Genomic DNA, 18,652 nt, shown 5'->3' with positions numbered 1-18,652 from the left:
TTTTATTTAGTTTATAGAATACAAATCAGCAACTATATTTTTTTCTCACAATGCATCATCAAATTTAAAGAATGACTCGCAATGCATCATCGCATCTACAACCCTTATTTAGTTCGTGAATTTTTTTTGCTTTAGCTACTGTAGTATTTTCATTTGTATTTAATAATTAATCTCTAATTATAGATTAACTAAGCTCAAAAAATTTATTTCATAAATTACATACAAACTGTGCAATTAGTTTTTATTTTTGTTTATATTTAATGATTGATATATACATTTAAAAATTTAATATAACAGAAAATCTTTAAGAATTTTGAAAACTAAACCAAGCCTTGATTAGACAGTAAACAAGACGCTTCAATCTGCATTGCCTCAAAAGTCAGCTCATCGTAGGAGCCAGTGAGCCACCGGCCACCGCCCAGGCACGTGTCCCCCCTTGTACGGTTTCCCAGATCTGCGCGCGTCGCGCAGCCTTTTTCCCCATGCTTCCACCTCCACACCGTCACAGCGTCACCGTCTCCCCCATCCACGAGGGGCCAACCAAACCAACCGGCAACCGCCCACGGCGGCCGAGCTCGAGGCCGCGCCCATCCCAATGTCACCTGGTAATAATCGCTGACGTACTATTCGCCGGGGATCTGCGCAGCTCCGCGCGGCGGAAGGCACCACCCATCTGCCGTGCTTGCCCGCGGGACGGGTAGTTGTTTGTTTGTTACGTTGCGCTACCTCCTCCTCCCTTATCTCCTCGCCCGTTTGCCTGACTCGGACGCCGGCCTCACCGAGTCACCGTCTCCCACATCCGGCTTGTCCCCACGCGTGACGCGCCCACGACTCCTCCTCGTCGTCCTCTTGTGATCCCCCGTCTCGCTGCCGCCTCCTCCCGACTTGCCAAACTCCAATCCAACACGCCATGCGCCCATGCCCTTCGTGCGTCGATACTCTAGTCAAGCAACACACTCGCCTTCTCCCTCCGACCTTCCAGCTCTAGCTCTGATCCGAACCGATACAGCCATCCAAGACGCCCGCGGCCGCCGTGAGCGGGTGACCCTCTGCGCTGCAGCGCTGCGCCGGCGCCACCACCCAAATGGATGACATCGCCAGCGAGGCGCCGGTGGGGGCGTTCGCCATCGGCCCGTCCACGGCGCTGGGCCGCGCCGTCGCGCTCCGGGTGCTGCTCTGCGGCTCCGCGGCGCGCCTGCGGCACCGCCTGGCCGCGGCGCTCCGCGCCGCGCTGCCCGTCGCGGCGGCGTGGCTGCACCCGCGCGACAACACGCGCGGGATCCTGCTCGCCGTCTGCGCCGTCGCGCTCCTGCTGCGGGGCCGACGCGGCAGGGCCGGGCTGCGGGCGAGGGTGCAGTCCGCCTACCGCCGCAAGTTCTGGCGGAACATGATGCGCGCCGCGCTCACCTACGAGGAGTGGGCGCACGCGGCGCGGATGCTGGAGCGCGAGGCCGCCCCGCGCCGCGCCAGCGACGCCGACCTCTACGACGAGGAGCTCGTCCGCAATAAGCTCCGCGAGCTCAGGCACCGGCGCCACGAGGGATCGCTCAGGGACATCGTCTTCTGCATGCGCGCGGACCTGCTCAGGAACCTCGGCAATATGTGCAACCCCGAACTGCACAAAGGGAGGCTGCAGGTACATAATTCAATGCAATCGCGTCGATCGAACGAAATTTCGACGCCATCTGATGACTGCTCTGAAGAGAGACCATATAGCTTAGCTAGGAGGAAGCGGTGCATCAATCTTCTTAGCTAATTTTATGTAGTTTCAATATTGGACCACTCGTTTTAGCATATGAGAATAAACTCGTCACTCTAATTTGGGGATGAACAATTCCCATATGTACATATGTGGACTTGACTAGGCAGATTCCGCTCCTCATTGCTGAAAAGTAGACAAGTAATAGTAGTTATCTATCCTGTTCCTTTTGAGTTACAAAAATCAAATATTATAAACTAAGATCTGCAAAACATTTAGCCTACAATTTGTACAAGTGACAATGACAATTGCATTATGAACATATTGCATCTTTGGCACATCATTTTTTTTTTGATCAGGATGTTGGGTTTGAGCTCTATAGTTGCTTTTTTATTCCACCAAGTGTTCAGGTGTTAGAGCTTGTAAGATTAGTGTAGCACTATGTTGGTCACTAATTTGTTTTATTGTAATGTTCTTGCTCGCTAGGTGCCTAGACTCATAAAGGAATACATTGAGGAAGTATCTACTCAACTGAAAATGGTCTGTGATTCTGATTCAGATGAGTTGCCTCTTGAAGAGAAACTCGCATTTATGCATGAGACAAGGCATGCCTTTGGTAGAACAGCCTTGCTGCTAAGTGGAGGTGCTTCATTGGGATCCTTTCATGTGGGTGTTGTTAAAACCTTGGTAGAGCATAAACTTTTGCCAAGGATAATTTCAGGATCAAGTGTTGGCTCGATAATGTGTTCTATAGTAGCAACAAGATCATGGCCTGAGCTGGAGAGCTTTTTTGAAGAGTGGCATTCCCTGAAATTTTTTGATCAGATGGGTGGAATCTTTCCTGTGGTTAAAAGAATTTTGACGCAAGGCGCTGTTCATGATATAAGGCACTTGCAGGTGCTTTTGAGAAACCTTACCAGCAATTTGACATTTCAAGAAGCTTATGACATGACTGGTCGGATTCTTGTTGTCACCGTGTGTTCTCCAAGGAAGCATGAGCCGCCTCGATGCCTAAACTATTTAACATCACCTCATGTTCTTATCTGGAGTGCAGTAACAGCTTCCTGTGCTTTTCCTGGACTTTTTGAGGCCCAAGAATTGATGGCAAAAGATAGATTTGGTCAAACCATTCCTTTCCATGCTCCATTCTTATTAGGCATAGAAGAACGAACTGTTGCTCCAACCCGCCGCTGGAGAGATGGGAGCTTAGAAAGCGATTTACCCATGAAGCAATTGAAGGAACTATTCAATGTGAATCATTTCATAGTAAGCCAAGCCAATCCTCACATAGCTCCGCTGTTGAGACTAAAGGAAATCGTCAGGGCTTATGGAGGCAGCTTCGCTGCCAAGGTATGTCAAATAGTTTCTCCTTGTTGTATTCTTTTTATTGAGTTTGTCTTATTTCCTCTTACAATGCAGATATACTTTTGATTGGACATGCTTCCAATCCATGTAAAACATAAATATATTTCTTCTTTTACCTACAGTTGTCATATGACATGCCTTCTGACATACTAGGAATGGTACCATGTTGATGCCTAAGTAGCATAACGTCCCACTACACTGCTAGAATTATTTGCTGCAAATAATAGATGGATACTCTGGCCAGATAGTTCATTTTACCAAAGTATCATCTGCAGGCATGTTATGATGTACTAATACGTGTTTATTATTTCTTTTATTTAGCTTGCTGAACTTGCTGAGATGGAAGTCAAACATAGGTGTAATCAAGTTTTGGAACTTGGATTTCCTCTAGGAGGATTAGCTAAATTATTTGCTCAAGATTGGGAAGGCGATGTTACAGTTGTTATGCCAGCCACTCTTGCGCAGGTCTGCAATGTTTCCTATTCTCTCTCCTTTCATTCAAGCAAATGTCAGTTATTGACACGGTAATCAGTAAACTGACACATGATTTCTTTCCCACTATCATCAGTATTCCAAGATGATACAGAACCCATCTTATGCTGAGCTTCAGAAGGCTGCGAATCAAGGTAGGAGATGCACTTGGGAAAAGCTATCAGCCATCAGGGCAAATTGTGCTATTGAGCTTGCACTGGATGAATGTGTTGCCCTCCTGAACCACTTGCGTAGGCTAAAGAGGAGTGCAGAAAGAGCATCCGCATCGCAAGGATATGGTCCAGCAATCAGGTTCTGCCCATCTAGGAGGATTCCATCCTGGAATCTCATAGCAAGAGAAAATTCAACTGGTTCTCTTGAAGAAGAAATGCTTACATCTCCTCAAGGACCTGGAGGAGTTGCTGGAACATCTACCAGAAACCAGTATCCTCAGAGAAGTGCACATGAGAGCAGCGACAGTGAATCTGAGAGTATTGATTTACACTCTTGGACAAGAAGTGGTGGCCCTCTTATGAGGACAACCTCAGCCAATAAATTCATCAGCTTTGTTCAGAATCTTGAGATCGACACAGAATCCAGAACAATTCCATCGAGGGAAGACATAACTGATCTTGTGACACCAAATGCTGGTACCTTGGCAGCTCATGCAGTGAGTAGAGAAGCAATCGATAGGAGCTTGGACAATTCAGCTTTAGATATCCATGATACCAGTACCCCTAGATCGACATTTGGCCCTTCAACAAGTATTGTGGTTTCTGAAGGTGACTTGTTGCAGCCTGAAAAGATTGAAAATGGTATTTTGTTTAATGTTGTAAGGAGGGATACTCTGCTCGGGTCTAGTAGTGGAGTTGAGTCTCAAGGATCTCCTCGGGAACCAGATGTTGAAACAGTACAGACGGAGTGCCTTGATGGCGTGTCTACTTCTGATGATGATGATGACAAGGAACTAAATGCCATTGATGATGGAGGAACTAGTCCCATGAGCAGAAATAATCTACAACATCAGGGGTCCTCACTGGAAGAAAAATTATACCATCCCTCTTCCTTAAATTCTGAAGACGAGACAAACACAAACAAACCAGAAGCTGCATCGATTTTTGATATATGTACAGATATGCATCCGGCATCTATTAGCCTACCTGAAGGGTCTTCAGAAAAGACAGAACTGGAAACAACAAAGATTCCTGATGACAATTCAGCTGTTATGAATGATGAAGTTGCCTCAGGTGCTGGTAACTAAGAGTTGTCCTCCCTCTAGCTTTAAGGCAGAAATGAAGAATAAGTTATTACTTTCAAGGATAGAATTGGGATTCTAACATCTAGCAGAAATGAAACTGTACAACCTGGCATTGATTTCAACTCAGCGAAAACTAATTCAGACAGCAGCAGTTGTCATCTCAATTGGATTTGCAGATGCCTGATGACCAGATGCTACCTCAGAGCCTGTAAACAGTGGATACAAGAGGCACCTGGATCTTCCATGAACATGGATATGCTCACACAGGAAGGTTAAGCATCGATCCCATGGCTTGTTGGCAGTTTGCTTTATAAGCAAACTGAATTGTGCAAATAACTGGCCAAGTAGGGGCAAATTTTCCAATGCCGATGGTATACTCAATGGAAGAGTTGTCTTATAATCCTAAAGGTAGTGAAAACAATGCTAATGAGATCAAGGATGACTCCAAATAATTCTCTCTTACGTGATGTGTGATATGAGAGCATCAGTCCATTTTATATGGTTTCCTTGATACATTGTCATGTTATGTGTAATATAAGGCTTATGTACCCAATTCTGAGGGGACTCTATGCAGAGACTATGATAGGTTTTATTTTTCTAAGTATCAGAAGAAAAAGAACTGGCTCCATGTCACTGCCTCCAAAAGACAGCATATGTTTTTTTTTCACGAGCAGGCCGTAGCCTGTTTCCATTAAGATCAGGAAAGCGTCAAAGTTACATGACGTCGATAAGTTCATGCTGTTCCACACCCGCTGGCACTAGTGTTCCAGACCAATTAAGAATGTCGACAAGCTAGAGCCTAGCAGTGCAGTAGAACCTGTGACCATGGATACAATAAGGCCTCGTTTAGTTTCCAAAATATTTTGCAAAATTTCTCAGATTTTTCATCACATCGAAGCACTAAATATAGATAAAAGGAATACTAATTACACAGTTTACCTACGTCGAAGCACTAAATATAGATAAAAGAAATAACTAATTACACAATTTACCTGTAATTTACGAGATGAATCTTTTGAGCCTAGTTAGTCTATGATCAGACAATATTTGTCACATACAAATGAAAGTGCTATTATTTTTATTTTGCAAAATATTTTGAAACTAAACAAGACCTAAGACCTAAGACAAAGCGTTGGGACCTCTTGAACCTACTCGACGTCGTTATCGGACCATGGTGCCGATGTCTCCCAGGAAAGAGTACCCCGTGGCTTCCCGCCTCATAGGGGACAGCTTGCGGCGAAAGTTTGCTAAAATTCTTGAAAGGACGCCTCATTAGGCTAGAGCATATGCTTGATCTCAATTAGCGTGACACTACTGATAATTATAGATGCCTGTATCGATATATGGTACTGAGCCGTTTGGTAGCGTTTCCTGGAGCAGATTCATGGTGAGAATCACTCCTCTTTAACGAAACAATAAAATCTCACATAGATTATGGTAGAAAGCATATAAGAATTACTTCTTCGTTTATACTGGAACCGGAAGATGGGGGTACAAAACCTGTTCCTGTTGCTTCCTATTTAAATTTTATTGAAACCATTTCAGAATCAGAATCAGAATCAGAATCAGAATCAGTTCTCACGTGCTCTCCATCCTACTTCTCCCACTAAAATCAATTGGCTTGAAAATTTTTTGCAAAATTTTTGGAAGTAAATAAGGCCTTAACGAAGGAGGAAGACTACACCTCAGCCTTCGGCCTTGAGGCTAGGGCCTTGTTTAGATGTGAAAAAATTTTGGATTTCGCTACTATAGCATTTTCGTTTGTTTGTGGTAAATATTATCCTATTAAAGACTAACTAGAGTCAAAAGATTTGTCTCGCGATTTACAGTCAAACTGTGTGATTAGTTTTTGTTTTCGTCTATATTTAATGTTTCATGCGTGTGCCGTAAGATTCGATGTGACCGAGAATCTTGAAAACTTTTTGGATTTCGGGGTAAACTAAACAAGGCCTACTTAGTGGAAGTCGTCAGCTGGGCCCAGGCCCAGGCCCACAAAGGCACAGGAATTGAGGGTTGATGAAGACGATGGTCGTACTCGTACGAAACCGGCGCGCAGGGCTTACGTGCTGTGTGCACGCGAGCACCGCCTGCCCGCCCGCCTCACCGCCGGGCCGGGGTGCGGCGGAACTGACTAGCGGATCAACAAGGGCGGCCGGGAGGGATGCATGCCGGATCGATGCGGCTCGGCTAGACACGGATGCTAGCGCGTTTCCATCACGTTGGATTATTGCCAGCAGCTGCTGATCCATCGAAGCCGGCGGCCGGCCGTTCCGTGCTGACCAGCCTGACCTGCCCGACGGGCAATGGCGACGCGCGCGCGCGTTTGGACGGACACTCATGCATGATTGATAGATAGATGGATAGATCTCTCTTGATGACCTCTCGCTCGACGACTCGGTCGTATGCGTGAACGAAATCCACACACGAGATGTGCTTCTTGTGCTTCCCTTCGCGGTGCACATCGATCTGTTGCAACTGCATGCAAACTTTTTCCGCGCGGCATGCTCCTGCTTGTTGTTCCCGTCACCGCAACGTGTGACGCCTGAACGCGCGCGGGCGGACCCAATCAAACTTCGATCATTCAGGTCCGTGCGGCCGTCCCACCGAGAGAATCTTTGTTCCACAGTTTCGGATCATCCGTTCGCCCAACTTTGGGTTGTCGTACGTGTGCCCGTCCATCGTAAAGACGACGCCGCCCCCGGCCGGACGAGTTACGTTTGGCGTGGTTCAGCTGGGGACAAGCCATGCTTTCGAGTGTGCAGTGCCTCCTCACTTTGGGCTACACGCGCGCCTCGGTGGAATCCACCGCGCGGGGGGCGCCAAAGCGATCCACATGCAGATGCTCTCATGTACAAGTGCCTACAGCATCGTCGAGCGTCGTCCAGTGAAAAAAAGAAATGCTAGTAGTAGACCGAAAAATTAATAAGGCATGGTGTGTATCCGATTCCGATGTTTCAGTTATGTGTCGTCGTAGTAAGGGCCGGGGCCTTCGGCCTTCCGATGACCGGTCTTTACGTGGCGACCAGACGTACAACGATGCTGAAAGTGAAATTATTGGCCATGTAGAAACAATAATATCGTACTCCCTCCGGTCCATTTTAGAGCCTGTTTAGATTGGATTTGAAAATTTTCTGGGTGTCACATCGGATGTGTCGGAAGGATGTCGGGAGGGGTTTTTAGAAACTAATAAAAAAACAAATTACATAGCTCGTCAGGAAACTGCAAGACAAATTTATTAAGCATAATTAATCTGTCATTAGCATATGTGGGTTACTGTAGCACTTAAGGCTAATCATGGAGTAACTAGACTTAAAAGATTCGTCTCGCGATTCTCAACTAAACTGTGTAATTAGTTTATTTTTTATCTATATTTAATGTTCTATGCATGTGTCCAAAGATTCGATGGGATGGATGAAAATTTTTTGGATGGGGAACTAAACAGGGCCTTATCTGGCGCACGTTAGAATGACACATTCTCCTAGATTACATTTTGACCATTCATTTACTTTATATTATATTATTTATACTTATAAACTTATAATCATTGGATAGTATAATTTCTTACAAATCTAATTATATAAAGCTTGTGTTATAATAGTTAATAATTATTAGTCAATTAAATGGTCAAAGTTTTTAAAGTTTGAATCTTGATATGCGTGTGCGCCAGATAAAATAGACTGGAGGGAGTAGTATATTAGAGCCCTAGTCTACCGCGCTAAATTCGATCGGTGGCAGCAAATACTTTTAGTTTCCAAAAAAATTTTACAAAAATTTTCAGATTCCTCATCACATCAAATCTTGTGGCACATACATATTTATTTGTAATTTATAGGACAAATCTTTTGAGTTTAATTAATCTAGAGTTAATTAATATTTGACAAATACAAACAACAGTGTTACAGTATAGAAAACTTGGAACTCAACAAGGTCCTATCTGCGGCTGTTGTTCCTCTCCTACTACCGTAGCTACTACTAGTACTCTTTATGCGTGGGCATTATATATATATATACTATGAGCAAACTGCAATAGGTTGTATAGCTGGTATATATCAATCAGATCAGATGGAGCATGATCCATAAGCTAGCATCGACCTGTGGCAACCCTCTGTACCAATCTATTAGGTGAATGTCTAGTTTCTCTTTTGCAGTTGTACTGCCCATTCAGTTGCTAGGTTCTCCGGTCACACCACGCCTTATTTGGCCTGCATCACAGTTCACAACTCTGGGCATAATGCTCAGCTAGCCTAAAGGACGACGGCCTTAAGAGTTAAGAGCATAGCAGTTCGAGAAAACTCTAATCCCCCAAGACTAGTTATTGGGGAGATACATGTTGGTTTTGAAGATCTTTTCTCCAGTAGAATGAGAAAATTCCCCAAGGTCTCCCCTTTTTTTCTCATTGGGGTTGGATTTGGAGGACTGCTGCAATTATAAGATCTCCAAAACAACTATTTTTTTTTATTGAGGGTTAGAAAAGGAGGTGCTCTAAACCCAAGCGTACATGACTATAAAATGCATGCTTAGAATCAATCAGTGACCCCATTCGCGCTCATTATTGCCTTGTGCTACTAAAGTTTGGGTCCACAGTCCACACACACGTGACCCATGCGCTGGTGGCATTTGTAAGTACTGCAACTTTGATGGCATTTGTAAAGTACTGCAACTTTCGAAACATCGAAGAAGGTGGATTTTCTTTTTTCCAAACATGCGTCGGCACGTGCTTCGTTAAGAGAAAAATGAAGTGTCACACACAGTGTACTTCCTCCGCTCATCGTTAACTGTCATTCTCACCTCATAAAAAATTAAACATACCCGACTTTGACCAAATATATAAGAAAAATATTAATATTTATGATACATAACTAGTATCATTAGATTTATTGGATCTATTTTCATAATATACTTACTTGGAGATATAACTGTTGCTAAAAATTTTTCTACAACCTAATTGAACTTAAGAAAGTTTAACCAACATAAATATTATGGCGACATTTAAAAAGGAATAGGGAGTAAAGTGCAAACAACCAGCCACCTCATATAGCGATTGACGATCCTAAGCTAGATAAACACCCTTGCGACCTAGAAGTACTAAGGTCACATCTGTTCGTTTGAGCTTATCTGCCGAATTTATCTATCATTCTACAATGTTTTCTTTCATAACAATTCAGCGAACAATATTTTCTGTCATGACTTTTCAGCAAATACATCCGGTACTACAGCACATACCCAAACAGCAAGGATAACCACCATTTTTAATTTAGCCTTCTTTCCAATATTTTTTTTGACATATACACCCCTAGATTACACCTTTTGGTGTTGGGTTGCACTCTTGGCACCACAGGATCGATTTGGCGTCGACCCCTGACATCCGATATTATCTATATTAAAAAAATATGGATGATGGATATCCGATACATTAGCTGTATGCATGAACAATAAAGTGCTTAGTGAAACTAATAGATACATCTATGCTTAATGACTAACAATATTCATTTTAATGTTGTTAATTAATGATGTGCCATTGAAACTATTTAAAAGTTATCTCTATATTACTAATGTTGTTTAAAATTAAATTATATATTTTTAGTATAGTTAAACAATATTCAAATTTAAAATCGCCAAGTCTAATTTTAATAATTTTTGAATAGTTGCTATTTACTCCCCCTGTATCAAATTGTAAGCCGTTTTATTTGATTTACAACTTGGAATGGAGAGATTAACTTTATTTCATATTCACTATGGAAGTCAGTTTCAGTTTGGATCTCTTTAAAAGTTATGTCTATGGCTATTGATATCTGAATGCAATTCTGAATCCAACCTAATCGATTTGTATTCTTATCCAAAAAATATTTGAATAAATAAAAAAAATATGAAAATTAGTGACATCTATATCTGATATATATTATTCCATACGAATTGATCCATTTTCACCTCTACCGTGGGAGCTCGGCTTAGAGAATGCTTGGAGACAAGCTCGAAGTTGGATTGGGACGTCTCGGCTGTGTGCTGAGGCGACGCGGCCGCGCCGATCGATCAAGATGCGACGCCCGAGACAGTAGTTACAGCGGGTCTCGCCGTTGCTCCACCAAGCGTCCGCCGGCCGCCGCTCCGCAAGTCGGCATGCATATGTTGCATATGCGTCAGGAGCAATCACCCTCTCCGCGACCAATGTACGTACGTACATACGTTGGGGGCCGGGTTCGGTTCGGCGACGTGATGCCAATGCGACAAGGAAGGCATCACCATCAGGAGCGTCGTGCATGCCCCCTGGAAACCTGCTCACGCCTTTGGCGCCGATGAGCATAGCTATCTAGCAGAGCTAGCTGCCGTGTGTGTTCCAGTGCCCGTGCACGTGTGGATACCGTCGGCCAACAAACTTACTAATTTGGTTTTGAATAAGACGGAGAAGGCGCGAGCGCGACATGGATATCATGCATGGACGACTGATGATGAGTGATCAGGAAGGCTCGTCTTGGCCGGATCGATCGGAGCCAGCCGCCGCGCTGCCGATGATCGCAAGTCGCAACTGACACGGCAACTCGACTCGACCACAGGGTGGTAGAGAGGTAGTCTAGAGCGCTCATGGCATGGAGACGACCGCGCGTCCGCGTCGTCGTCGTCGTTCGCAGCGAGGGGCGCGGGTGCGGGTGAAATCGGGGCGGGCGCGCGCGGCCGCGCGGGGGATGCATTGGTGCTAGCTGCTGACCCCCGACGGCGACGTACGACGACGCGCGCGTTTGGACGGGGGCGGCGGGCCTCCCATCCCATCTCGCGCCACGACACGACGCGGTCGATCGTGCATGATGTCCATCATCGATCTGTTGCGCGCACGCTTTGATTTCTCCGCGCGCGGCAACTGAACCTGCAGCTGCATGCATGCATGTGTCGTCGTACGCTGCAATCATATAATCATATCATATGACCATGCACTACAGGTACTCGTCGGTGGACGCGGGCCCAACTTCAGGTCGCTGCCTGCCTCTTGTTCCGTGAAGAGAGACTCTTTCTAGCTAGCGCTCCACGGTTCCGGTCGCGCTCTCGGGTGTTCCGTCGTCGTAAACAACGGCCGGCGGCTTTGATCGATGGACATGGTTCGGCTGGGGACAAATGTGCTTTTTAGACGCTGTCGCTTCACTTTTGGCTACAGCGCCCCTCGATCGATTGATCGATCGATCGGTGCCTCCGTGGAATCCACCGCCGGGCGCCAAAGCGAGATGCTCCCATGCTCTCTCATGGTGTGTGTCGCTTGGACGTATATATCTAGCTTTATTTCCTGTATATCACTAGTAGCTACGCTACGCGTGCAGCGAAACAAAAGGAGCTGAAAGTCCTGTCAAAAAAAAGGGGGAGGGGGGCGGGAGACCGGGTCGGAGCTGCATGCATGCGCGCGGACGGCGAGCCGGCCGCCGCCTCGTGGCGCCATTTCGGTGATCGGACAACTCCGTGTGAGACGAGGTGTGATGATGCGATCGAAGTGTCATCGTGATGCACCCAATGGCCAATGCAAACGTTTCAAGCATGGATGTTGTGTGCACCTAGCTAGCTTCCCTCTCGACCAGTCTTTGACACGCAACCGTACAATGCGTACAACGATAGGATGAAATGAGATGGGTCGTCCCATCGACGCGCGCATAAATGTCAATTTGTCAAGTACGTGCATTGAGCACTCGGAGGCGGATCGAGCTAGCTAGCTATTGCGCGCGAATTCGATCGATGGGAACCAAATCCAATGTACTGGCTAGCTAGTTCCTCCTACCGCAGCCATGTATTGTCATAGCGAATATGTGAGAAAACGGCAAGCTGCGATGGGAATCACCTGGGGTGGGGACTCTGGCTCTCTGCTAAATATAGGAAATGATACTGTCCATCCATTGTTGCTACTTGCTAGCCTCTAGATTACGCACGCCTTCCAGAAGGCTATATATGTCCTCAGCTTAAACGGAAAATTCCTAACAACATAGCATACTTTAAGTGCATGAGGCACGGTATATAGAATGCTCCGATCGAGCTAATAATTAGCCACCCCACTATAAAAAAGGATTTTAAGAGACAACACATTTTACTTTTAGTTCCAAATAGTTGAGCAACTCAATGGCCATAGCTTATGATGTAGTCAAGAAGTAAACCGTAGCCCCTCGTCTCCAGAAGTCGATTTTCAGAGATGGACAATTTCTAGAAGCGATCAAATATTCATTTTAACTTCTTATATTTTGAATTTCAATATTTTTTTCAAATAACACAGACACATAACAAACTTGTAGTTCTCGACGTGGTATACATTTTGTAGCCGATGTAATTTTTATTTGAGATAACTTACACTAGTACACTGGAGCTCTATAGTGGCGATGAAAATGAATTTTCACCGGCGGTTTACACGGCCGCCAGTCCTAAAGGCCAGTGAAATTAAAAGGACTGGTGGTTTGCTTAGAACCGCCAGTGGAAATCGATTTCCACTTGCAGTTCACTTAGCCAACCATGGAGAGAGAAACAATAACATTCTAAATAAATTGAGAAATATAAATAGAGAAACTTAATACTACCTTACTAAAGAGAGAGAGAGAGAAACAATAACATTCTAAATAAATTGAGAAATATAAATAGAGGAACTTAATACTACCTTACTAAAGAGAGAGAAACAATAACATTCCAAATAAATTGAGAAATAATTAAAACTACCTTACTAAAAACAATAATTGACAAAAACTAAAAAACAATATCTTTCTGTCTCTCCTAATTCATGGTGAATCCTAATAATACCTTGGATAACCTAAATTGAGAAGCAATCATGACAAGGGAGAGAGGAGAGACATTATCTAAACATATTTAATCAACTTCTTTGAAGAAATTAAACAATAACCTAGCTAATCTTCCTCTCCAACTCATAGTGAAACCCTAGATCCAAAAGTGGCTAAAATAGAGCAAGAATGACTAAACAGAGCCAATAGAGACATAAACTAACCTTTCTTAGCCATCTAGCTCGAAGAAATGAAGATCAAAACCTCTCTCCTTGTATTTTGTAAAATTGGACCTCCAAAATCGCCATAAATGGAAGTTGGCTATGTGTTGCTGTTCTGGTCGGGAGGAGGAAGAAGGGGTATTTATTACAGTTTTACCATTGGCGGTTGTCTGAAGCAACCGCCAGTGGTAATTGTTGTCCACTGGCGGTTGGCCAAGCCAACCACGGTTGTGTTAAGACAACCGCCAGTGGAAATGGGTTTCCCCTGGTGGTTGACAAGTCCGCGCCCGTGCCTTTGCTTGCACTGGCGCGTGATAACTCAACCGCCAGTGCTATTTTTTTCATCCGCCAGCTTTGTGCTCTTTTGTACTAGTGTTAGAGGCCTAGATATCCATGTCTTTTGTTCTTAGATTTTGAAATTCAACTTTTTGAATTTTCAAACAATGCAACATCAAATTTCATGCATATGGCATGTACCAAAGATGTATCTACAAATTTGTAGTTCACAACAAGTCATTTATTAGAAACCCAAATATTTGTTACAAGCTCCTAGATCTATTTTAATTTATTTCTAGAAGCTAAAAATCATTCCCACCGAACCTACTAAAGGAAAGGTTGTTCTCCAATGAAAATTAGCGATAGATATGTAGTGGGATGGTAAGGGAGGCTCGCAAGTCTTGTTAGTACTTATGTCTTGTACCATAAATATCTAACTGTGTAATTACATTATATTTAGTATGCAAGATCCACTTCTTTGTGGTGTTTGGAGGTGGGAGACATAGTATCTATATATATCTAATCCCCGCTACAAATTTGTCTCAACATGTAAGTCATCAATGTCATCCCTCACTAATTATCCACATTATCTCTCACTAATAGCCATATCATGCCACTAACTTTCAATCTTAATTGCAAGCTATCCACATCATCTCCACCTCATTTCATTCTAAATTCTTCGCAATCCCCGCAGCAATACACATGGTATCGTCTAGTATCTTAATTATGATCCTAAACCCCATTAGATATTCTATCGACTTGCAATCAGTGCACTATCATATACATCTAATTGTCGTCGTTAGTATGTCATGCCATCCAATCCATTACTATTAATTTATAAGTAATTTAGTCTAGCTTAATTCTAATTTATTCGCAATTCCCGCAACAACGCGCGGGTATACTTCTAGTTTAGTCTTGGAGACGCTCTTGCATGGACGAAATAGGTACCGGGTGTATAGGCCGTTTGAGAGCATTTGAGATTTTTTATAGACTACACTTTTTTCATTGTACAGGTATTGGTTATTATATTTAGTCATGTGTCACTTAACAATTGGGTCTTATTTAGACTGCTCTAAGAGGTATTCTTCACTGACTTGTAATAATCATCTTACACACATGTACATGCCTTGAAGCTTTTTGTATTTACACCTCCCAATGTCTTCTATCTACAACCTCCTCCAAAAGCTCCATCAGGTTGTCCGGCACGGGCGCTGAAAGCCACGCACGACCGAGCCCAAACTGCGCCGGAAGCCAGGGGCAAGCAACAAGCAGACCACACACTAACCGCTGCAAGCCTCAGTGCAGTTACTGGCGCCAGCCGTTCCCGTGCTTGTCCATGTCCATCCAATCCAACTCATGCACTTGATCACTCCTACGCAAGTGCAGAGGCTGGGAATTGTACTTCCAATGCTAAAAAAAAATGCTCTTGATCACTCATTTGTCGACAAAGATTTATCTTTGGGACTGGGAGTGAGTACCGAGAGGCTGAGTCGCTGAGATCACTCCTGACGGCCGCTGCAATCACACGGGTTTGCGTATAAATAGTTCAGTCGCCCCATCTTGTAGCTTGTGCATATATAGTGTTGTAGCCTCGCTCCCTCCGCCTTGAGCGAGCGAGCATGGAGGTCTCAGCCATGGAGGATGCCTTCCCCAAGGCGACGGCGAGGAGGAAGGGAGGCCTCAGAACTATCCCCTTCATCATCTGTAAGAACACCGATCCAGCAGCTACCCATGTCTTCCTTCCTTGTAGCGCTCCCGCATGCTTAATTTTGCTTGGTGTACGTGTACGTGGGGTTGATCTGAGTCTGACGCCCTGACGGCGGTTCTGTTCGCGGCGGCATGCAGCGAACGAGATCTTCGAGAAGGTGGCCACGTTCGGGCTGACGGCCAACATGATCCTGTACCTCATCGAGCGGTACCTCATGTCCAGCGCTGTCGCCACCGAGGTCCTCTACTTCTGGAACGCCATCTCCAACTTCCTGCCCATCTTCGGCGGCGTCCTCGCCGACGTCCGCCTCGGCCGGTTCCGCGTCATCGCCCTCGGCTCCTGCGTCAGCCTCTGCGTAAGCGCCCACAATCGGCTCCATGATGCAGTGCAGGGCAATTGATTCATCAATCGCCGTGCTAATTTAATCTGCGTGTTGCTTGCGCCTGATGATCATCATCAGGGGATGTGCCTGCTGTGCCTGACGGCGATCCTCCCGGTGTACAAGAAGACCCCGGAGTGCGCGGCGGGAAGCGGCTGCGTGGTGCTGCCGTGGCAGCTGCCGCTGCTGTTCACGTCGTTCGCGCTCATGTCGCTCGGGTCGGGCGGCATCCGGCCCTGCACGCTGGCGTTCGGGGCCGACCAGCTGGACAAGCGTGACAACAGCGCCAAGAACGTGAGGACGCTGCAGACCTTCTTCAACTGGTACTACACGGTGCTGGGCCTCTCCATCGTGTTCGCGGCCACCGTCATCGTGTACATCCAGCAGGCCAGGGGCTGGGTCGTCGGCTTCGCCGTGCCCGTCGTGCTCATGGTCACCGCGCTCACGCTCTTCCTCCTCGGCTCGCCCTTCTACGTCAAGGAGGCGGCCGACAGGAGCGTCATCATCGGCTTCGTGCAGGTGCTCGTCGCCAGCTACAAGAACCGCCGCGAGCCCTTGCCGCCGGAGACCGCCGACTCCTCGAGCTTCTACAACAAAGCAGGATGCAAGCCCAGGACTCCCACGAACAAGCTAAGGTACTTGAACCGGGCCTGCGTGCTTCGGAACCCGGGCAAGGTGGACGGGGCGGCGTGCGACCCGTGGCGGCTGTGCACGGTGCAGCAGGTGGAGGACGCCAAGGCCGTCATCCGCGTGCTCCCGATATGGTCGACGGGGATCATGCCCGGCGTCGTCGTCGGGCAGCAGATGTTCCCGACGCTGCAAGCGAAGACGATGGAGCGGAGGGTGGGCAAGCTGGACATCCCCGCGGCCTCCTTCGGCGTCTTCGCCATCCTGACGCTCACCGTCTGGGTGGCCGTGTACGACCGCGTGCTGGTGCGGCCCCTGTCCCGGCTCACCGGCCACGCGCGCGGGCTCAGCCTGCGGCAGCGGATGGGCGCCGGCCTGGCGCTCTTCGCCGTGGCCATGGCCGTGGCCGCGCACACCGAGAGCGTCCGCCGAGCCGCCGCGATCGCCCAGGGGCTCCTCGACCGCGGCAAAGAGAAAGAGGAGCCGGTGGTGCACATGTCGGCCATGAAGCTGGTGCCGCAGCACTGCCTGACGGGGCTCGCCGAGGGCCTGAACCTGATCGGGCAGATCGAGTTCTACTACTCGGAGTTCCCCAAGACCATGTCCAGCATCGGGGTGTCGCTGCTCGCGCTCGGCCTCGGGTTCGGCGCCGTGCTGGGAAGCGCCATCGTCGGGGTCATCCACGCGGGGACCGCCTGGCTGCCGAGCAACCTGAACGAGGGGCACTACGACCGCTACTACTTGGTCCTGGCGGTGCTGTGCGCAGCCAACGTGGTGTACTTCGTGGTGTGTGGCTGGGCGTACGGCGAGGAGGGGAAGAACCGGGTGGTGGCCGCCGACGCCGCCGCGGCGGAGGACGACCAGGAGGAGGAGGAGGAGCACAAAGCGGGCATCATTTAGGCTTTAGGCCACGGTGGACTTTGAGCAGAGCACCCAGGAAAAGTATGGCGTTGATCCGAGATGGTCTCTTTGCTCTAGTGTGAATCTAGGTCGTACCTCGTATATATGCTGCTAACTTATATTTATATGGTGACATCTCAAGAGAAAGTAATCTTGAAATGTTGAAAATGGACAGTATGTAAGTACTGTTGTGAATTGTGATGCGAGTCTAGAATGTCGCATGCATTTTACGTGCATTCTTCCTTCGGAATTCAGAGATGGAGAGAACTCCAGTGATTGGTCGCCCGTACGTTACCCACTTCCCCCCTTGCCCTCACGCCTCAGTCTCCCACAGTCCCACCCCTCAAGCTCAATGCCACTGCCAAAGTGCCAAGTGCCAGCTGCTCCTGTGCGTTATGAACCCATCGAGTCAGGGGGGCGAACTCATCTGATGGACTTTGGTTTCAAGCAGGTCGATTCCACAAGTTTATAAATTGTGAAATTGTTTTTCTCTAACGAGAACTCTTTTTGGTGGAGTTGACTTCGAATCTAAATGGCAATATATAACAAGTGTAAGGATCATCATTAAATATTACTATTACACAAATGAGTGAAGTCCATTTGACCCTCTGAATTTGTCCGAGTTTGAACCTCTCAGCTCAATAATAAAAAATCTTGCATCCCGAACTTTCAAAACTATACAAATTAACCCCCAAAATATCAACCCTACAGCGGTTGTAAGTGGATTGAAGTCACGTCGTCCTTTCTTAGTCAAAAACAAATCCGGTAGACAATAGTAGACAAATAGAGTATCTTTATAATACTCAAAAGAATATGAGAAAATCCTTGTGATGTATTAGGACGAGATATACCGACATAAAAATATTCGTAGCTTGTGAAATTGTCTTTAGAAGCTTGCAAAAAATAGATTGGGCTATAGAAAATCAGAAGCATGTGAAATCAACTGGGAAAAAACCCATAAAATTAGCAAAACATTATAATCAATGTCTAAACACATTTTAAGAACTTTCCACAAC

The 18,652-nt window shown here is 46.3% G+C and overlaps 2 protein-coding genes across 2 annotated transcripts; both read left to right on the top strand.

Annotated features, from left to right (window-relative positions):
- Positions 523-5,524, top strand: LOC8079231 (triacylglycerol lipase SDP1). Its single transcript, XM_002458486.2, has 4 exons — positions 523-1,636; positions 2,186-3,049; positions 3,386-3,529; positions 3,633-5,524. The coding sequence occupies exons 1-4, from the start codon at positions 1,085-1,087 to the stop codon at positions 4,794-4,796; spliced, it is 2,724 nt and encodes a 907-aa protein (XP_002458531.1). The 5' UTR covers positions 523-1,084; the 3' UTR covers positions 4,797-5,524.
- Positions 15,313-17,919, top strand: LOC8079230 (protein NRT1/ PTR FAMILY 1.2). The gene is made up of 3 exons (XM_002458485.2): positions 15,313-15,726; positions 15,868-16,085; positions 16,191-17,919. Exons 1-3 carry the CDS (start codon positions 15,642-15,644, stop codon positions 17,634-17,636), a joined length of 1,749 nt encoding a protein of 582 aa, XP_002458530.1. The 5' UTR covers positions 15,313-15,641; the 3' UTR covers positions 17,637-17,919.

This window comes from Sorghum bicolor, chromosome 3, assembly GCF_000003195.3.
Source record: "Sorghum bicolor cultivar BTx623 chromosome 3, Sorghum_bicolor_NCBIv3, whole genome shotgun sequence".
NCBI lineage: Eukaryota > Viridiplantae > Streptophyta > Magnoliopsida > Poales > Poaceae > Sorghum > Sorghum bicolor.
This window is presented reverse-complemented; position numbering and strand designations above follow the sequence as displayed.